The following is a 22,947-nucleotide window of genomic DNA, read 5'->3' on the forward strand; positions in this document are numbered from 1 at the left end:
CGTCGTCAGCCCAAGGGGGCGAGGCTAGGGAGTACAGAGTGACGTCCGCCATATGCCATTCCATTTCCCAAAATAGTTTTGGGATTTGCGGCATTGATTTAAGCAACGCTTTGGCTGCAGTCGCTCACTTGCAGTCGCCGCCTCGTTCCTTCCTCTCAATCAATCAGTAAAGAGCATACGTACGGCCCGAGCTGACATGGAAGTCAGCCATAGTTGTTGGGCTTTCTGAATGGCCTAACAAGCTCGACTCGATTGCATCGCACATCTCAGGCAAATTGAAATTGCAATCGTTTGCCGAAAATATGACAGTGAGATGAAGAATGTCTATCAATTGAAAATAGATGTTTGGCAAATACTGACGGCAACTGACAGAAAACTTTTCCTAACAAAGAGAAGTCGATATATGTGCCAGAAAATAAATAATATCTGCCTGAAATATGCTCCAAATTTCAATAAGAGACTTGGGCCTTTCACACTCTTTCGTGGGCCTCCATTCTTTAATATTTCATATTCCTTTGATCAAACATTTCTCACACAGCCCACAATAACAATAATAATATTTTTGCTTGAACAATAAATATCCTTTACTATTCCATACAGGGCATTCACTTGGAACACAATACCTCGGCTCGCGTCATACGCTCCAATCAGAGCCTGGTGCTGCAGAAGATAACGAAACACTATGCCGGAAATTATGCGTGCAGCGCCATCAACGACGAAGGCGAAACGGTCAGCAATCAGTTGCCGCTGCGCGTTAAATGTGAGTAGAACAAATATGTGGAGAAGAATATACGCATATATACATATAAATATAAATTTACATAAATATATAAAGAGAGGCTGCACGAATCTGCTCGACATATTGATCAAGCATATACTCTTTAAATCTAGAGAGATGTTGCTTATACTTTGTTTACCTACATATCAAAACTATATTCAAAGATATTTCCAGAGAGCATAGATCAATGTGAGTAAAATAAATATGTGGGCATATGAATACACATACATATATAAAGAGATGCTGCTAGAGTGTGCTCAATGCTTTGATCAGGAGATGTTGATAGAGAGATGTTGCCTGCAAGGGAGCATGGATCAGGTATATTCTGTGCTTTCCTGTATATCATCTCTTCAAATATTGAATGGATGCGCAAGACTCTTCTCACTACATAGATCAAGCATTAACCCTATAATACCAGAAAGTTGTTGCCTATATGTTTTCCTATATATATTCACAAGTTGATAGAGAGCTGCTCAGGAGTTCCTATAGATTTATTGCCCGTATTTTGTTTGTCTTTATATCAAAGTTCTCTTCATATACGTAATGGACTCAAGACTCTTCTCATAACACAGAACAGACATATTTATTTATTTATTTATTTGCCCTACCCTACAATCCCAGAATTCATACATATATTCATGACAACTCTCTGGGATTGTCAATGTATGTATCAAATCTCTCTTCATATATTCTAAGTAAGCACAATACTCAACAAATAGTTCAGGCATATACTCAAGAGTGTTTATTCATATACTGAAAGAACAGCTTGAGGTCTAATTTTTAGAAAATATAAATCAGACATATAGAGAGACCTCCGTATCCTTGAATCCTAGAGAATTCTTTTCTGTACTCTGTTCTCCTCTACATCAACGCGCAAGACTCTTCACGACCCAAGAGAGTTGTTCCTTTAACTTGTTTGCCTGTGTTTCAAAACATATTCATATATTGAAAATATATATTTAGACATATTGAAAGGGATCTCCGAGCATTGTTGCCTATACTTTATTTTCCTGTATATCAAAATCATAGATAAGTCACATATACCCTGTAATCCCATTCAGTTCTTTTGTTTTCGCTTCGCATCAGTTGGTCTTATGCGCAGTTTGCTGGAATGCCTCATCTATCTGGTTGTCTGGCTCTCTGGCTGACCCTTTGACCCATGTCTCTTATCACACAGTGAGACAGCGACGTTGTCAGGCTACAGCGGCGACACCACGGCCCACTCCCCTCACCGCTATAGCCCACTCCCCTCGCCACCACAGCAACCTTTACTTTTTTTTTTTTTTTTTATGTATTGCAAGTTTTTTTTTTCTTCCATTTTTGTTTCGCTCGACCGTTTTCATTTTACAACTGGAGCTCTTGAGCTGAACTCGAGTTGAGTTGTTGTCGCTCTCGTCGACGGCGTCGTCTCGATGTGGCGCAGTTGCAAGTCAAGGCTGTGAAAATATTTTTCATTCCGCTTTTTGCATAAATACAACATTTTGCCAACAGCAGCAGCAGCAGCAGCAGCAGCAGCGGCAGATACAGCAGCTATAGCAGGCAGCAGTAAACCTCCTCGCTAGCGCTCATCATCATCCTTGCAGCAGCAGCAGCAGCGGCAGATACAGCAGCTATAGCAGGCAGCAGTAAACCTCCTCGCTAGCGCTCATCATCCAAAGCCTTGCGTCGCTTATCTGGAAAATCCAGTCGCTTTTCATATGCTTGCCACATGCGTTGCCTCATATTTCATTGCTGCTGCTGCAGCTGCCGCGGAATTATGCTTCAATTTAACAGGCCGCGAAATGTTGCCAGCTGCAGCTTCAGCTTCAGCTCTTCTCCTGCTCCTGCTGCTGCTGCAGCTGCGCTTTAATTCAAGCAATTTGACAAGCGCCTTCGCTCGGCTGCTGATCGCGCTCATAATGAGTTTCGGAGCCGGATTTAGCGGCATATATAGTCTGTAGCCCGTCCTTTTTTTTTCTCATTTTTTTTTCTTGCCTCTGGGCCATACACATGTTGCAACAGCAATTCAAATGCCGCTTCTACTTCTCCTCTTTGCTACATGCAACTAGACTGACGCATTGCTTCGAGCCATAAATTAAATGCCTCTACAAAGCAGTCCCGCTGCTGCTACTCCTGCTGCTGCTCCTCCTCCTCCTGCTGCTGCTGTTGTCGTCTGCTGGTTTTTGTTCAAGCGACAAACTTATATTTCTTTTCAATTGCAGCTAATGCTTAAAGAAGCATTACATGTACACAAATAAGTCTATATGTATAAATATGCTTAATATGTAAGAGTATTTAAACATGTTTACAGACCATGGGAGCTCAGCTGCTGTAGAAAGCAGATTTGCATCAGTTTTTATACACTGAATAGTAATAAATTTGTGTGTGTATGTAACAGACTGATGGAGGTGTGGAGGTGGTTCGTCTGTCTGTCCGTCCGTTCGTATATATGAACGCGTCGATCCCTGAATGATAATTTGATTTCGCTGGCGTCGTGGCTTTTACACTGCATAGTTATTTTAAAGTAACATTAGTTACATAACATATTTACAACATATTAAAACATTGTTTGCAGTAACAGCCCCTTAAGTTATGCAACGATTTTTTATATATTGCATATTTTTGTCTGCAGATTTTTGTGCATTAAGCGCTAGCAAAGAAACCCTGTGAAGTGAAAGAAGTTTGATTATTTAACAACAGTTTATGTTCCATAGAGTAAAACTCACTCCACAAACACCTCAGCTTATCTTAACTACTAATACCAAATTCCAGTTTATTTATAGAAATTTCTGCTTTTAATTTGCTAATTAATTCTATTCATAATTTAATCCAGGAGGAATTTCAGCTATTTCAGCCTTCTCACATTTTTAACCTCTGCGATAAGTATCAAAGGCAAAATCACATGCTTTCGCTCAGTTTCTATCTCTCTCTCTCTCTCTCTCTCTCTCTCTCTCTCTCTCTCTCTCTCTCTCTCTCTCTCTCTCTGTATGACTTTCCCTCTCTCTCAGTCTGGCTTTAAATATGTTTCTCTCTCGATGACTCTGCTGCTATTCCTTTCTTTCTCTCTCGCTCTTAACCACCATCTCTTTCTCCTCTCTATCGCCCTCTCACTCTATCTCTCTCTCTCTCTCTCGCAATGTAATTTCCTACATTATGTTTGATGTCATTGAACTTTGGGCGTTTGTGCCAGCAACAAGTGCTTATTCAAGTGCTGTCTCGAGTGCTGCCTAATTAGCTGTCGACTGATCAAACAGCCCTCGTGAACTCGTAATTTAAATAAGCAACAGCAACAATTACAACAGGGAAGCGAAACAGGAAGAGGAAGAGAGCGGAGTTGTTATTTTTTGGCTAATTAATTACGCCCTTTTGTAAATTTTTAAGACAAACAATTCATCAAAAATTCAACTTGCCTGACTGCTAATGCGTTTGGTTTCTCTGCTGGGGGTTTTTGGGGTTCTGGGAGTTGGTGGTCGGTGGTTGGGGTTTTGGTCTTTAACGCTATGGATGAAAGGTACGAGGGAGTGGTGGGTGCCGGTGGAGGGCGTTCTGTTGACAACAACGTGAAATTACGCATACGCCACGTGTGCTGTCAGCTAATAATCCTTTAACATTTATGAACGCCTTATTTACCTGCGAGTACTAAATCATGTTGCCACATCAATTAATTTCAAGTAAACAAGAACGCCAACGCGTTGCCACCCATCGTTGCCTTTGACACTGACTGACTGCCAACCCCTATTCCTACGCCCGGCCCCGCACCGCACCCCACTGCTCTGCCCACTCGTAGCCTAACTGATGAGTGAGCCGCCCAGCTGTCTAAATCACTTTTGTGCGTTTGCCTCAACGTGATCAACGCCCCAGCAACTTGGCAAGCAAAAGAAAATGAGTTGCCTCATTTTTCTCTGCGCTTTTTTTTCTTGCTATTGTTTATTTTGTTCTTTTATTTTTCTTTTCTTTTTTTTCGCATTTGCAAGCTAATTTACTGCTATAAAAGTAGCTATAGATGTCTTCTCTTGTGTACTATATGAATTATTTTTGGTACTATTGATTTCGCGAGAGTCGCGATTAATTTGATTTCGCCGTGAAAATGATTCAATTATTATCGTTGCCTGAAGGGATATTTATTAATGTTGTGAATAATAAATAAGTAATAAAATATTCGAAATATACAATATAATAAATAAATACTATTTGCGGAATAGTAAAAAAAAAAAATAACTATATTGAATATGGTATATAAATAGGAAATATTTAATTTCATAGATATTGATATAAATACTTATATTGGTCGAGTTTTTATTATTGCTATTAGTGCTGAGTTGAGTTCAATTTTTAATGCTAATAACAAATTAATTATAAATTAAATAAAATAAAAATATAAAAAAGTAAAATAAATAATATAAAACAAATAAATAATTCAAAATTTCAACAAAAATATATAGTGAATGAATAATCTATGCTGAATATTTAAAAGCATTTTTTTTTTTATTTGATATAATTATTTATTTGATACAATAATAATAATTGTTTACTAACAATGATAGTAAAGATTATATGTATATTTATTGCATATACCTATGTATATCTGTTATATGTGTTCATACATATATATATATATATATATATATATATATATATATATATATATATATATATATATATATATATATATATATTTACCTTAACACTTATTCATACATACATATATATTTGACTACATATTCACATTGTTCTCTTTGCTTCTCTTTCAGATACACCTGTTTGCAAGCACACGGATCGCGTTATACTAATTGGTGCCTCCAAGGATGAGACTGTTGAGGTTGTATGCGAGATACAAGCGGATCCACCGCCACGGTAAGTTTTGACAGAAAAAAAAAAAAAAAAACAAGAAAAAAAATCGAAAAACAGCAAAAGAAAATTCATTGCTCTGCAACCCTTCCCGCGCCGCTGGCAAGGCTTTGTCTCTCCTTCTCTCTCTCTTTTTTTGTTATGTAGGCAATTGCTTCCGGTTTCCTGTTGCATGGAAGTTTGCTAAATTGACAAATGGCTGTATCTCTATATATATATGTGTGTGTGGGTGTGCGTGTGTCTGTGTGTTATTGCATGGGTAAGCGAAACGGAAAATGCTGTTTGTATGTTAGGAAATGTGCGAAATTCAGCAATATTTTGATTTGCCGGCACTTCAAAGCGTTGTCCCTGCTTGCCACGCCTTGGCTAATGTGAGGCACTTTAATTTATTTTAAATATGCAGCTGCCGCTACAGTGAGTGGAGCGCGAGGGGGTGGGTGTGGGGGTGAGGGAAGGCAGCTGCGCTGGCGCTCACTGCTGGACTCTGTTAATTCGCATTGCCACATTTGCCCCACTTTAATGTTTTTTTAATGAGCCAGCCGCCGCCTTCGCACCACAACGCACCGCTGTGGCCTGTCGAGCGACTTTATGCTCGTCTCGCGTCGTTCCTCTCCCTATGTTTCATTCTCTCTCTCTCTCTCTCTTTCTCTGTGCGTCTGTCCAGCTGCCTTGTCTTGTATATAATTTCAATTTTTCGTTCTGTTTTTCTCCTTTTGTTGTTGTAGGGCTTGCTATTTTCGTTGCTGTTGTTGCTTTTGTTGGTGTCTGTGGCTGCGTCTTGAGTTGACGCTTTATGCTAAAATAATTAATCATTAGCTGGCGCAAAATATGCGCGTTGTTACCGCTGGCAGCGCAGCTGCCCTATGTAATTGTTGTGGTACAGCTGCGAGAGCGGGCTCTAGGCGACGCGGGACGGGCTGCAGTGTGAGTGAGAGGGGCAAGCCTCGCCCGCGGCCGTTGCTCAGCTTGAGCGTTAAAAAAAACGGCTGCATACTTTTTAAGGCCGGCGGAGGGACTAGCTGCGCGCCGCTGGGCTAGCCCAAGGTGGGCGGCTACAAGTTAATTTATCAGCATTTAACTGCTTGACAGCGATGTCAGCCATTTTGTTGATCCTCTTTTTGTCGGCATTGCTTTTGTCGTGTGTAATTCTTAAATTAAAGTATCATTTCGTGAAAAATGCAAATCATTGGGTAGAGTAAGAATTAAAGCGGAAAATCTTTAAAAATGTAAATGAAGCTGAAAGTTGATTTTATAAGTATTTTCACTGAGAATAGAAATAGTACATTTATTATAAAATTTATTACTAAATGTTGCCGTTAAACTTTTATGTTAGTTTGCTGCAAGATTGTGATTGATTAATATTGAGTTTTTTTTTAACAGATATGCTATACTCGCTGTTAGTTCATGCTAACAGAGCGTAGTCGAGCACTAACATCGCTTTTCCGCTATGGATATCGAATTCATTTCCGACTTTACATAAGGAGCAGCATGAAGGGTTCGTTTAGTTCTGCTGCCAAAGTAATATAGCATCTTTCTGCTGTTAACACTGTTGCTCTCTTCTGTGAACATAAATAAGTTTAATGTTGTGCTGATTCATTGCACACTCTTACCGCTCTCTGGATGTTTATAGTGGAATCGAGCGATGGCATTTAACGGTGCTGTTAGCTCTAAGTATGTTCTTTTGTGTTCTGCTACGCAATCTTTTAGCGCATTTTGTCCGCTCTGTGGCTGTTAACTGGGCAATGAGAGTTGACCTTTAACAGCGCTGTTAAGCCTCTTCTCTTTTCAATTTTATGCTTCTGCAGATAGTTTATTGATTGATTTCATTACATATATTTGCATATAGTTATAAATAATTTATTAAAGCCGTGAGAAAAACTGAAAGCGTCCAACCGAATATGCCAGAGATAATTAACCTTTTAAGAGGCTTTTCATGTGCGAAGCGGAGTCAACTCTGTTCATCTACGGTGGTCAACTGTAATACTGTGTGTGTTTGTGTATGTGTTTAACCTTTAATATTTTAACGAGCCATTTTAAAAATGTAAGACTTTTCAAACATGCCTCTCTCTCTCTCTCCCATGTGACATTCGCCCATTGGCTGGACTGATGTTTCTGTCTTTTGCATGCGCTTGCCACTGACAACGCAACTGTCAAAATGTCAACGCAACACAAACAACAACAACAACAATAACAACACCAACAACAATGATAAAAATAAAACCAACAAACACATGCAGAACATTTCGCTGGAAATTTAACAACTCAGGCGAAACTCTGGACGTGGGCAGTGAACGATTCAGTGTGAATGGAAGCCGCAGCATTTTAAAGTACACTCCGGTTACAGATCAGGTAAAGGCCATCTACCTTGACCAATTAAGAAGCGTAGAAAAAACGTATATATATAAGTATATAAATATTTTTTTTACTTGACATATTTGCAGGACTATGGTACACTGTCCTGCTGGGCAGCTAACGAAGTGGGAACACAGCAGCATCCCTGTCTCTTTCAAGTTGTTTTAGCAGGTAATTCATCGGTAGTTCAACTACAGCTATATTAAGAAATATTCACATGAAAAGTTGCTATGTTTATTTATCTGTATATATCAGTTGTAGTATTTGTACATTCTGTGTTCTGGAGCAATGGCTCAGGCTTTTAATCTCTATTTGAGCTACAGAAATGCTCAGAGCACGAATGAACATAAGTGCGAGTAAGTGAGATGCACGACAGAGATTACAGAGGGCATTGCTGTGGAGAGTGTAAAATATAGCTCAGACACCATTATCACTCTTCGATGTAAGGAAATGGGCTGTTCTTAACAGACAGAATAACTTAACAGAGTGGAAATTGCTGTGGAGAGAGATGTCTGTTGTCTACAATCACTTATAGCATGCTTTTTGTTCTCACGCACTCAACAGCAGTGGCCGCTCTGTTAAGTGACGTTCTCTATTCCACTCTCACTCAGCTTACAGCGCTAGCGGATCAGCCATTGCTGTGGAGAGAGCGAAAAATGAGTCAACCATTTGCGATCTTTGTTCTGATTGGTCTGCAATGCAGCAGCGTAATGAGAGCTGAAGATATATAGGTGTGAGTGCAACAGATGCATGGCAGGCATCAGAGCGATAAAAGAAGTAGTTTGAGAGAGCAGATCGAAGAGTACAGAAAGTATTTGAGTGAGAGTCTTTGGGTGTATTCGTAGATTGCTCATTGCTGTTAACCGAGTGTGATACATCTGTTGTCTACAGTCTTAAAATTCAACTGCGATGCATATACAATATAAATACACCAAAGGCACCAGGCTATTTACATTCATTTGCATTGTTTAACCGTAGCAACTGATTTCTGTGTGTATATCTGCCCGCTGAGGGTTTTTCTTCTGGCCTGAACACGTTAAGGCCACAAGCAAACACTCATGGGCTCTCGCTGTAACAACAGAACAACTGTTCATTGCTCTTCTTTCCTGCTTTCTCGCTTTCTCATTCATGTTAACTTGCTGCACTATCTGTAAACATTGGACCACATAAATTCCGATTCCGACCATCTGGGCGCAGCTCTGCCAAATGGCGTCAGCAATTGCAGCATCTTCAATCGCACCGAACTGAGTGTTGACATACAATGCATACCCGGCTACGATGGCGGCCTGCCGCAAATATTTGTGCTCGAAATGTTTTCAACACGCACCGGCATTACCAGGTAAGCATATTAATCAGCTACACGTATAAACCGACAACTACAACAAACGGATGGGCACACACAAACACACACACAAGCACACACGTAGACAGACACAGGGAGACATAAAGAGCAAGCACGTTTTCCTCTGTGGATTGCTTATAAGCGGATTACGTTTGGGGAACTTTGCTTGGCTGCCACCCCAAGGCTCAGCTTTTCAGCATATGTCAAAAAAGTCAAATATGCGATTAAATATAACCTGAGGTTAATCAAACTGCGTTGCAAGTGTATTAATAACATAAAAGAAAAAGAAAAAGAGTTGAGAAAACTAAAAAAAAAATGCATAACTCCTACAAATTTATAAACTGTGTGAATTTAAGTGTAGTAAGAGTTTCTTAATGTTACATAAATATCGAATAGCTACGTACGGGGCGAATACGTAATAATGCAAACATATATACAATATATACATATATACTACTCAATGGCTTCGAAGAATTTCATTTGTATTTGGTTTTGTATTTGTTTAACAGTTCAATGCCTGAATATCTATAGAAACTCATTTATAAATATATATATGTGCATATAGAGATGCTTATTTACATAAAATTTATAAATTAAAGATATATTTATAATGGTCTCCCATGCCCACGCCCGCATCCACCACATCCCCACACAATGGGGAGAACTTCTTTCTGCATTTGACAGCCTCCCGAATGCGATATTATTCAATATCAGTTTCAGTTGGACAATTGCGAAGCGACAGCAAGAGGGAGACAGAGAGGCAGGAGGCGAGTCAAAAGCGACTACACCTCCTGCTCTTAGCAGGGGCGAGTGTGTAATTAGGCGTAAAAGAGAGGGACTTCGGGCCAAGTTGCTTCCATTCCAAACATTTTGCCAGCGCAAATCAACAATTTATATGCATGTCAAATGCGTGTTTAAAAAGATGCGCATTTTATTACCGAGCTCAAGCCCAAAAAGAATCGAATCGTATTCATATGCACACACACACACACACAGACACACCCACACACAGATTACATTATGCGGCAGGCAATGTATAAATTTTCTCGAAACGAATCGAAGCAAACCCGCAAACATTTAATAAATATTGCTTATTAAAACAATGCCAAAATGGCCTGAGGGGAGATGTGTTGTTTGGGCAGCGGGCAGCAGCTCCAGAAAAAATATCAAAGGACCCTCATTCAAAGAGATTGCGCTAAAACGCAACAAACGTCCTCATCAATGTAAAAATGTTTGTTGATGTAAATGGCATATGAGGAAGAAGAAGAGAGTAGAATTTGCTGGGCTAAGATGAACTTTTAATGCTCTATAAAATTGATAGAGCAGAATGAAAATTATGTAGAGAGAATATGACATGAGATATAGAGATATAGAAAAACTTAAATATATATATACAAAGAATAATGAAATATGAAATAAATAATGAATTATAATTTGTGTAAAAGAAGAGAAATTATTGCTGTTAAATATATATGCCTCCATTTATTCAGGGTATTCCTTATGCTTTCCATGTCTTATTTGATTTATGCTAAGGAAAATAATAAACATTTTTATAAGAAGACAACATTTTTGGCTCAATTACAATAATTATAAATTCAGACTCAGTCTTCGCTCAGTGTATTACGTATTGCTTCATGAATCTCTAATACCTCAAGCTGAGAGCATTCCAGGGGATGAAAAAATGATGCAAAATGTATGTAGACATTGAACCCTAATATTTCAGAGTTTGCCAAAAAATAAAGAGAAGAAAAAAATAAAAGAGAAGACAGGAGACAAGAGACAAGTGAAAGCCGCAACGAGGCAAAAGCCATCAAATTTAAATTGAGGTCATGATTGGAGCAATGCTTCGGTTAGATTTGGGCTTCGGTTCGGTGTGTGTCTGGGGCATTGGGCGGGCTGTGGGGGTTTTCGCTTAATTTGGGCCGCATAGTCCAAGCAGAAATGTAAAAGGCGTAAGCTGCCAAAAAAAAAAAAAAAAAGGAATCTATATTTATATATAGATATAAGCCAGAGGGTTTCAGTGCCAAGCTGACATTTGATTGCACATGATTAAGGGCTTAGAGCTGTTGATTTGCCATGCTGATTTAATAATACATAATGATGATAGTAATAATACGAATGTGTATGATGACGCTCTAAATCTTTGCACAGATTCAATCTGAGCAACGCGGAGGAGGCGCTCTTCTCGCTGGAGAATCTGGACACGCTCACCTCGATGATGATGCAGGAGAACAACTCGTTGAGGCTGCGCATTTATTCCTACAATCAAAAAGGACGCAGTGCAGCATATCTGTTGCCCGATTTCATAATTGGTTCAACGGCTTACAAGACAGGTGAGTGGCACGCAACATAACAAACACACACACACACACACTCATTCACTTACACACACAAATACACTCGACTGGCTAGGCTTGATTGATGGATGGGAATTGTTGGGCTGCTACTTGCATTTGACACGGAAAAGCAGCCTCTGAGAGCATAGCCCACCCGAGTCAGCTGCTTTTCAGTGATTTCATGTTTTAATCCCAGGCCAGTCTTGTTGTTGTCTACTCGCCTACTAGCAACTCCACATATGGCAGCGACACTTGACAGGTACTAGTACTCACATCTGAAGTACTCACATAATCAACAAGCCCGACTTCTGCTTGGGCCACCCTCTGCTGCCCTGAAATATGTGCAAAATTGCTTTCAGATCTGCCAGCTGCACTGCAGCAGCATCAGCAGGAGCAGCAGTAACAAAATATCGTTATATTATATATACATATATACATATGTATGAAGTAGTTAGTTATTCCATTGCTCATATTCCATTGCACAGACGAATAACAAATATGTGAGTATGAGTACGACTTTAAGGAATGCTGAGCTTAAGCTATCTGCATAATATTCATTCAAAGCTGATTTTCAATGCATAAAGCATTGATTAAACTACGCTATAAAGCAGAAAGCTGCAATAGAGAAATCAAACTAAAAAAAAATATCAATAAAATAAAGAAAATAAATTGAAATACAAAACTAAATACAATATAGAAGGAAAAAAAAAAAAAAAAAAAAAAAAACAATTAATTAAAAAGAATATCAAAGAGCTGCAAAAAAAAAAAAAAAATACAAAAAATACAAAATAGGAAAAAAATTCTAAAAAAATTAAATAAATAAAATATATATATATAAAAAAAAAATAAATAAATAAATAAAAAAAAAAAAAATAAAATAATTATATAAAAAATAAATAAATGGTAAATAACTAACATGAAATAAATATAAATAAATAAAAAATAATAATAATAATAAATTAAAAACAAAAAATAATAAATAATTAAAATTAAATAAACATATATTAAGTTAAATGTATATAAAAAAAAAAATAATAATAATTATTAATAAAACAAAAATAAAAATAAAAACATGCCAAAGTTTTCTAAATTATATTTTCTAAAGGGATATTCCCTCTTATATTAATATTCGCTGCTAGATAAGTTTTCAGCATGTCGAATTGCTGAAATTATAGTCTTAGTAATCCTATTCAATCCCAAATCTAATGTAATAGGCATAATGATAAGCTAGGTATTATTTTTCCAATTTCAAGTTGAGTCTTGCAGTTGACTTAATACAATAAACAAGCAAAGCAATCTTTTAATATATACTATTATATTTAATCATATTTTCCAAGCCAAGCAGTCTTTCAAGACACATATAATTATATTTTACCCAGAATTTTGTGCAACTCGCTCCACTGTGCACCGTGTCTTGTAATATAAATATAACTCACGTTCACATTACTAAATTTCTAATCATATGCTGCTCACACGAATCGCCTAAAAATAAAACTGTCAAACGTTAAATTGAATGGAAATGGCATACACACTCACACACACCCACACACAAACACACACACACACACACATGATGTCCATGTGTGCTATTTGCGACGACCGATGGCAATCTATCTAAAATTGACGATGATTTATGACCGACGATTGTCAACCTGCAATTACGACAATAACTGATGACAACAATAATACCGATAACACACAGACGACGATGTGACGCTAACGCTGTCGCCGGTGATTGTTGGCAGCGTTCTAACCATCATAATTATTGGGGTGGCCATCGCGATACGCATCTTTGTGGTTACATTCGTGCACAATCTGCGACGCAATCGCCAGCACGGCAACAAGGCGACGGCAGCGGGCGTGGTCACCCAAGCGGGCGACGTCTTCAAGGTGAGTGTGAGAAAAGGAAGATTCATTTTTCCACCTGCTGCCACTTTTCACTTTTCACTTTCCACTTTCGACTTTCCGCTCTCCACTTTAGCTATTTTGCTGATTTGCCATGCGCATGCAATTAATAATGTTTGATGACATTTTGCAGAGCAACAACCTGGAGAAGCCACGCTGGCAGCACACGGACATCAAAACGAAATCATCTGAGGATTTGGTCGAGGATGAACGTGATCCAGATGTTATACCCTCACAATATGGTAAGTACCCTTACTCTTCGAGTAACTCAGCTAGCTCAAGTTATTAACAAAGATATTCATCAAGATGGAAATTACTTTGTTTATCACTAAACTCGAATTCCGATTCAGATAGTTTTAAAGTGTATCCAACATTCGACTTGACATTCACACTGCCATTTTGGGGCTCATTTTGATATTTTATAGTGCATGTTGAACTTTAATCAAATTCTTATGACTACTTTTCCGCCATTTACTTTCCATGTGCCTGTGTCTGGCTTTCCTGACTTTTGCTGTGCGGACAACGCGTAATCGTAATCAATTCCATCAACATAACAATACGACCAACAACAACTACTACAACAACATCAACCACCTCGGCAAACCAACCCGAAACGGAACCAATAACCAATCCAATCCAATCCAATCAACGGATGCAATTTTCTTTTAATCGTAAATATTTTTAACGATGGTATCTGCCAATCTAAAACGCAACCGCATCCTCACATGGTAACTCCTGCTCGGACCCCCGAAAATCGTGGCAACGCAACATCAATAAATTTCAATCGCACAGTTGGCGGCAGCAGCGCCGGCAGCAGCGGCAGCAATGCCTCCAATGTCGGCAGCACCACAGCCACCGGCACCGCCACCGGCAGCAGCACATCGACAGCGGTGGCTGCTGCTGTCCCTGCAGCCGACCGCGATGCGCATCAGTTTGCGGCGACAACAGCCTCAGCTACAGCATCTGCATCAGCATCAGCAACAGCAGCAGCGGCAGCAGCTGCAACGCCATCGGCTGCTGGACTCGTTGGCAGCATTTCCAAATGGTCACCCAATGGCAATGTAAGTAGCTCCCTTGACGTCTTTACCAAATGAGCAATAACTGTTTTTTGTTGAACTGATAAGGATTTTAGGATTTATTATGGATCAGTGAAGCCAAATGAAGCTGAAGAGCTAAAGAGTAATAATATATATCATATATATTAAATTTATGTACATATTATTAGACTAAAGTCTAAGCTGATTAGTACAAACTCTGCTGCAGGCATAATTCAAATTAATAATAGCTATAACCTGTCTGAAGAAGGCTTTAAATGTGTTTAATTATATATGAGCTTTTCTAAACTTGAATTATTTGACTTAACCTGACATGACATACTTTTGATATAATAAATTGTGTGTTTGCAAAATCAAATATATGTATGCTTGAATCTCATCCATACACAAGCTCAATGGACCTTAATTTAGAATATACATTGATTCGGCTGGAGAGTTTAGAATCACTAAATATTTAATTAAATTCGGCTAATATGTAAATCAAATAATCAAATGCGAACTGAGCTGAGATTAATGTGTATATAGCAATCCCTCATTTCATCATTTGTGTGGCATTGAAAATCAATCGATTAATTAATAATCAAAATGAATTAAACCTGGCTTACAAATTTCCATATAGGTTATATATGTATGTCTGTTTTTTATACCTTGAACCCATTCAAAATGGGAAATCAGGGTATAATGGTTTTGTTAAAAGTATGTAACAGGCAGAAGGAGGCGTAGGAGACCCCACAAAGTATATATAATTTTGATCAGGGCGACGAGCTGAGTCGATTTGGCCCTGCCCGTCTGTCTGTCCGTCCGTCAGTCCGTCCGTATTCATGAACTCGTCGATCTCAGAAGATATAAGAGATAGAGACTTGAAATTTTTTTCCTAGGTCCGTGTATATCACGCGCATATCGAGTTTTTCTCTAAATATCGATAACTACCCCCGATATTTTTTTATCGATTAAAACCCTTAACGAAAGCTAGTTATTTAATTATATGTCCTACACCTTTAGAGTTAGAGCTTCCAAATATTAAATGTAAACTTACAATTTCGGTTTTTTTTTTTATTTTAATTTTAATTTACCCCTAACCCCCATATTCACCGTCTCACCAACACCTTTGTAAAAGGCGTATTTCCTATACTAGAGTCGTATGCTTTGGCAAATGCATGCATATTCATGTTATAGCCATGATGAAAGTACATCCACAAGAAAAGTTATTGAGCAATTAAGTTCCCATAGTAAGCAACCACTGCAGCCAATGCGTGTTTATGCGTGCGTGCGTATGTCTGTGTATGTGCGAATAATTATTGAAATATCAGTAGCTCGAAGGGTTCAGGGGATCTCGTAGTCGAGCAGTCTCGACTAGAGCTTTCCTACTTGTTCAGATTAAGCAAATGGATAAAATTAAGCACCATTGCGTTTGAGCAATATCCATATGGTAATCTATATCTGCTTTCTCTGTAGATATTGTGAGCCTCAAAGTTTTGAAACGATTTAAATATACAAAATTCTCTGCTTTATATACATTCAATTGGAATTTATTGAGAATGAACCTCTAGTAATATAATTGAATAACTTTATCTCGAGCCAACTAGACTCGCATATTTGTGCATTTCTGTAGTTGGCTGTCAGAATTTATAAGCATAGGCAAAAGAGAATTAAATTTGCCTCTTTGCAAGTGCAAAGGGAAAAGGGAAAGCTATATGAGCATCAGCAAACTGTGGAATATAATTAAAATGGGCAATCCAAGCGAAACAGGAATTGCTTGGAGTATGAGCAAAAAGTGATTGAAGCAGCAGCTCGACGATTGCCTTGACATTTGCATTGCCATTTGATTGGCTCGGCCTTTGGCAATATTTTTTTGCTAGCTTTGAGGGTCTCGAATTACGGCCTCGTGTCAGGTTCATATTTTGTTGGTTATTATTAGCCACGTTGTCAATTTCTCGGTTCCACTTTCATTTATTGGGGCTTTTGGTTAGTTTACACCGAAAAACCAATCAAATACTCAAATTGCCAAATTGCTAAACAAAAGTGTGGATAACCGCAGCACGGGCATCAAATTCCAATAAAAAATAAAATAAAATAAAACCCCAAGCCCCAAAAACCTCAAACCGAAAGCCCCAAAGCATGCCAAGGGGTGTTTATTAAAAAAAGCTTTTAAACTGTCAGAGCGGACGCATAGCCGCTCACTCTTTCACCCCTCCACTCCACTCCCTCATGTCCCTTCCACCCTGCTCGGGAGTTATAAATAAAAGCCATTGACTAAGTCCCGGGATAATGCGGCAAGCATTTCTGCATTGCAACCAAACAACAGGCAACTGGTAAGAGGCAACAGGCAACAGGCAACAGGCAAGAGGCAACCAGCCAAGAGCTAGAGCGACAAGGTAATTGCAAGCTACGCTCCTTATTTCGCCCGATAACAAACCCAATACATCATGTCGAGCTAGCCATAATCAATCAATATTCTCAGTATTTTTATATTGCTAACACACAGTCTGTTGACTGAAGGGGAGCGGCAGAAGGGCACGCACGGGACTTTGTGACCGTAAATCAGTTGAATGTGATTGAATGTGGAATGGAAAACTTTCGCTGAAATCTTGAATATGCAAATTTGTCATGGTTAAATGGGATGAGAGCGAGAGAGGGATAGGCGGTAACGGGAAGAGGATAGGGTGAGTGAGTGGGAAAGAAAGAGAGGGAGACTGTGAGTGACAAAGAGAGAGAGAGAGAGAGAGAGAGAGAGTGAAATTGAGAGTGAGAGTAAGTGAGTGAGTGAGACAGACAGACAGCGAATGAAGAGAGTGAAGAGGGTGGGAATGAGGTAAAATGAGTGTGAAAGTGAGAGAGAAGAAAAGGGAAAGTCACTGGGAATAAATTTACCGATGAGAAGAATGTGGCATATAGCAGGAAACGTAATTGACTAAGCGATGTCGATCAGAGGAAAGCCGATCTGGCTATGCGACAGTTTGTTTGTCTGTCCAGTCGTCTGTCTGCGTGTCTCTTGCAATTCTTAAAAGCCCAAAGATTTCAAAGGTATTCGTAGGTGCTTCAATTGCAGGTTTGCTTTACTTAGCTCTTAGTTTTATCAATCTATTCAAGTTCTCAAACCCTAAAAGAGTTAGCTCCTGACTAGAACACTTTAACTGTAATTTATTTTAAATTTTATAAATCATTATCACTACAATACTTTCATAAATTTAATAAATATTTGGAATTTAATTGTGCATATGTAACGGAAATAAGTTTTATCTTATATAGAAAATATTTCTAAAACAATTGACACCGTTTTCCCAATTCCAATGTGTGAAGCTTATATAAAATATTCAATTTCTCTCTTCTCATCTTTTTTGAAAAACCAAAAACAAATAAAACATTTATATACAATTATGATTTTAACAAATGCATAAATTGGGGACAACGAACGTGTTTGCACTATTTATTAGTTCTATAAATTATTCCAAAATTGTATTTGGTGCTGTTGTTGTTGTTGGCTTTAATTATGAATGCGGGATAGGAGCATCTGCGCATTTGAAGCGCCCGCTCAACCATTTGTTTTCATTTCATTAAATTTGCAATTAGAGTTCATTTATGGATTTTGATTTCGACTGGTCGAGATGGCCGAGATTAACATAAGCTGTTCCGAGTGCGATTAGAGTGCTCCCTGCTCGTGACCATATGTGCATGTTGACAACAGACCAGAGAGCAAGCCATATCTCTCTATAATATACCATATATATTCCATATGCATATGAATAGTATTGCATTATATGCAAATAGAATATCCTGCATGCATTTTACTAATCTAACCTGAAAGCTGAAACAGAACAGAACAATAAGCCCATTCGCAGCGCCAAACCAAAATAAATGTCGAATAAGTAGCAATGGGGTGTGCTCGATCAAGACATACTCTGTAGGTAAAGAAATGAGTGCCGAACAAGCAGACATGTTTACTTTGAAAGTAAATAATTTGAGCTGTTATGAGCCAGACACATGCAATGCAGCTATTTTAGGATTGTTGTGATGTACTCAAATATACCCAATATAACGAACTGAAGTCTTTTTATGTGATGTTCTTGACCTAAATATAGCGTGACACTAAGTAAATTAAGTGTTACAGGTCCAGACATAAGTTTAGTAAATAAATAAATAAAAAAATAAATAAAAATAAATATATATATAAATAAATAAATACATAAAAATAAATAAGTATATAAAATATAAATAAATAAATATTTATATTAAACACGTTGAAATGCTTTAACAGTTTGGGCTCCCCTACAACATACCCTGCTCTGACATATGAGGTTCAAGCACATTCAGCCTCGAGACAAGTTTATGCACAGGTAGAAAGGTCCAGCAAATACCCTGTAATCAGTAACCCTCTAGGATCCGAATAAAAAGTTTCTTACAGAGACGGCTTTTATGATGTAATAATTTAATGACAGATGCCTAACGAAATAGCTTCAGCATTTAAATTTTAATTAAACCGATAAAGCAAAATCTTTATGAATTTATATTCATATATACCCTACAATATTTATTCACTGCAATAGGCATATAAGTTAAGAAAAAAAGTACGTGTTCCGGAGATAAACAGCAGTCTGGGCTGCTGGGTATTGCAGTGGGGACTTGGGGCAGCCAATGGAGTTTGGCTGCACTGATGTCAATTACATTTAAATTACCAGCAGGCAGTGTTGGGGCGTGGCTCATGGTGCGTTGCCCATATTGGGCATAACTCAATTCGTTAATTAAATATTTTTAAATATGGGCAAACATAACAGAAACAGGCGAATCGAGGAAAAATCTGCAACTCAACAGCAGCAACAGCAGCAACAGCAGCAGCAGCAATGCAATTCAGCAATTTGGTAATCGCATCGAGAGATTTTCAATTAGAATTTTCAATTAAACTGCCAAAAATAAAAGAAAATAAAGAAATATATTTTTCGATAATTAAACATTCGCTTTTCATGCTCTCACAACATTTCGGGGCAATTTGGATAAAAATGTGAATACGCTTGAAATCATAATAGGATTAAAGTTCATTAAGCACAATATAAATGAATCTGTGAACACAACATCACACAGATACGATAATATGTGGTTAGCATAGATTTATTAAATACCGAATAATAAAATAAATAATAGCATTAAATTATATATAGTTTATAACAAGTGATTTGCGAAAAATTTAAAAGCTAAATAATGAGTAATTGCTCTACGTGAAAATGGAGTACAGTAGAATCCAGTTATAACGATAACTTAAGATATTGAATCTGCACTTTGACTGCTTGGTTTTGATAAATTTAATTTTAGCTAACTCTTCTGCTTGAACAATGAATCATGTTGAACCAATCTATTTATATTATGCCCAATCTATAGCAGCTAGCTTTATCAACTGCCATGAGAAAGTGCATACAAATTTCACATGAAACAGTTTTAAAATGATTTAGCCACGTTACATTGGCAAATTGTTAAAATGCCTTTGCCAAAATGTGGCGCAACTCAGGCACAAATATCAGAGACTGTAGCTGGTTTAGAATAGCAACTGAAAACTTTCCAGTTGAGCGATTCTTTTCTAACTTTTCCATGCACATCTATGCTTGCAGGCGCCGGCCATGACGACGACTACAGCGCTGTCCAGTGATCCGGCGAATCCGCCGGTCACCTACAACCAGATCAATGCACAGCGAGCGCAGCTGCTGGCCGCCGTCGCAGCGGTGGGAGGGGGCTGCAGCAGCACCGTCATCTCGCCCAGCAGCAGCATGATGGGCAGCCTGGGCATGGGCATGGGGATGGGCATGAGTGGCGGTGGCGGGAAGCCATTGACACTGGGCATGGGTGGCACCATCATTGGATCGCCCACATCGCTGTCCTCAACTGCGACGCTGGCAGCGCATTTGCAGCCGGCGCACAGCAGCGGCGTGGGCACTCTGCCGCCCGGCCTGGGCAGCGGCGGTGGGTATATACTGAATGCCTATGCCAGTGGCAGGCTGCAGCATACGCAGGGTCACACGGCCACCTTGAATCGCCATCATCATCATCAGCAACAGCAGCAGCAGCAGCAGCAACATCATCATCATCAGCAACATCATCAGCCGGGCTCCGGTTCCAGTTTGCTGCTGGGCAGCGTGGGCAGCGTTATGGGCGTGGGCGTGACCTCGACAACAACCACCTCGTGCAACTCGTCACAGGATTTGGATGACAACATCAACATAAATGCGATTAAGGATTGCCTCATGACGCAACGTGTGCCCGAGAGCTGCGTCTAAGTCGTCTAGACGCAAAATCTACGACTATGGCGAAGCAGACGTAAGCAGCTAGACCTAAACCTAGACTAGATAGTCAGCTAATCGTGTTAATCATATACATATACATATACACTGATAGATATATATGTATATACGTGTGTAAGTAGTTCTATGTATATATGAATATGTTATAGTTCTGTTCTCGTTAAGGTGCTGTGCATAGCTAAGTTCTATTCTATTATGACCATCTGGCCTATCTTCCGCATAGATTTCGAGGCATATCCTTTTCCAATATCAAAAGAGAAATATCGATAGGCGCATATCCAAAGATTAGTTATTGAATCATATCAATGTATGTATATGTATATCTGTATATTTGAGAATATAAATGCGACTCAGTCAATAAATCGAAAATTTATCGATACCATATCGATTAAAGGATATCATTTAAAACAAATAAACTGAAAATTCTCTACATTTACATTACCAGGAAAAAAAAGTGTAGAAAAGAAAAATAGAAAACTATAAATAAAAATCAGTAAAAATTAAAATTAAAATTAAGGCAACTTCTAAAAGACTCTGAAACTTAGTAGAAAAATTTTATTTGTAGCAAAAATGTTCCCAGCAAAAAAAAAAAAAAAAAAAAATTTGAAGAAATTGGAGTTAGAAATATTACGATTAAGTCAACTTGTAAATAAATAACCTCTTGCATAGTCAAATACTTGTATAAAGCAAACATTTATTTAGACTACGATTTTTGTTGTATTTGTATGTATATTTAGATATGGCCAACAGCTAACTGTAAAGGCAGTTCGATTCGGTGTGAGTGTACCCGTTTATGAAATCGGGAATGTCCTGCATAGTAAAAGTAAATCTATATATATATAGAAAAGGTAATGATAATGCAAATTGTTAGAGCGCATTGCGCTTAAGCAGAATTTAGTGACAGAGTTTTAAGTTTAAAGAAAGTGTGTTACGCTAAACAAAAGGAAAATCTATGCATATAAATTGGTAAATAAATTAACTAAGTCATCAGAAATGTGACAAAAAATAAGAATACTAAGATAAATGGTAAAAATAAAATTATTAATTATTACAAAAAATATACAAATTCATTTTGTTTTAGTTGAGTTGCGAATTAGAAATGCAAATCAAGGGAGATTGTGAGAGGGTATGGGTAAGTAAATTGTATTTATATATTATTATAGAATATGCATAGTTTACCAGAAGTATTGATACATATTTAGATTACAATTTCAATATTTGTCTAATTATAAACCTTGCATTCATTATTTATTTATACTTTAAAAATCCAGCTTGACATATTCAAACTGAAAACACGTTCAGCAATTTGTGATTTTCTCTCAGTTTAAACAACTTAGGTAAACTCTTAAGCAAACTCTTTGTAACTTATTGATTAAATATAATCAATTAAAACGAAGCAGGTATCTTTAGTTTAGCAGCTCTTGCTGGTCTCCCTCGGCAATCAAAAAGTTGCAGCTTTCTTATTCATTTATCACACGTTCAAATATAATTTTGGGTGACCCACATCCACAGCTGGACCAATTAAAACCGCTGCTCAAATACGTGCCACAGCTCTGGGGGCGCCAAAACCACAGTTGGCCAACATACCACACTTGATAAGCCGCAGGAGCTGTCGAGGAGGCAAGCCAAGGCCAGTGTGTGTAAGAGAGGGAGATAGAGAGAGAGAGAGAAAAAGTATTTTAAATTTCATATGGTTTGGACTCGGCTCATTAGCAAATCAAATTTATACAGGACAGGAGAGATATTTCTGGCCAGCTCAGCAGTTCGAAAAGTAACCCAACCACCCAACCACCCAATTGACGAACCAGCCGTGGTTGACCACACGAAACTTTTTGGACTGTAGCAAAATTGACAGGAAAAGTGAAACTTGCCTTTGATTTGTGGCCGTGCCATGGAAATGTGCCTCAGCCGACAAGTTTTTCGGATTCATTTGGGTTTTGGATAATTGGAAACCGCGCTGACAGCTCGCCCACAACCCTCTAGCTCATGAGTGTCCATTTTTCTTGTGTGTGTGTGTGTGTGACTTACATACACATACACAAACAACCATTTGTATGGCTGTTAACCT

General features: G+C 38.2%; 1 protein-coding gene across 1 annotated transcript in view; it reads left to right on the forward strand.

Moving 5' to 3' along the window:
• Positions 1 to 21,727, forward strand: part of LOC6576358 (nephrin) — an 88,040-nt gene extending 66,313 nt beyond the window's left edge. Inside the window, exons 11-20 of the mRNA XM_002002313.4 lie at positions 601 to 760; positions 5,509 to 5,611; positions 7,843 to 7,954; positions 8,047 to 8,128; positions 9,155 to 9,296; positions 11,451 to 11,632; positions 13,338 to 13,525; positions 13,674 to 13,782; positions 14,333 to 14,601; positions 20,193 to 21,727. Coding sequence (XP_002002349.2) covers positions 601 to 760; positions 5,509 to 5,611; positions 7,843 to 7,954; positions 8,047 to 8,128; positions 9,155 to 9,296; positions 11,451 to 11,632; positions 13,338 to 13,525; positions 13,674 to 13,782; positions 14,333 to 14,601; positions 20,193 to 20,855 — 2,010 coding nt within the window. The 3' untranslated portion in view covers positions 20,856 to 21,727. The remainder of the gene's footprint in view (positions 1 to 600; positions 761 to 5,508; positions 5,612 to 7,842; positions 7,955 to 8,046; positions 8,129 to 9,154; positions 9,297 to 11,450; positions 11,633 to 13,337; positions 13,526 to 13,673; positions 13,783 to 14,332; positions 14,602 to 20,192) is intronic.
• Positions 21,728 to 22,947: the final 1,220 nt, after the last annotated feature.

The sequence above is a fragment of the Drosophila mojavensis genome, unplaced genomic scaffold (assembly GCF_018153725.1).
Source record: "Drosophila mojavensis isolate 15081-1352.22 unplaced genomic scaffold, ASM1815372v1 contig_36, whole genome shotgun sequence".
Classification (NCBI taxonomy): Eukaryota; Metazoa; Arthropoda; class Insecta; order Diptera; family Drosophilidae; genus Drosophila; species Drosophila mojavensis.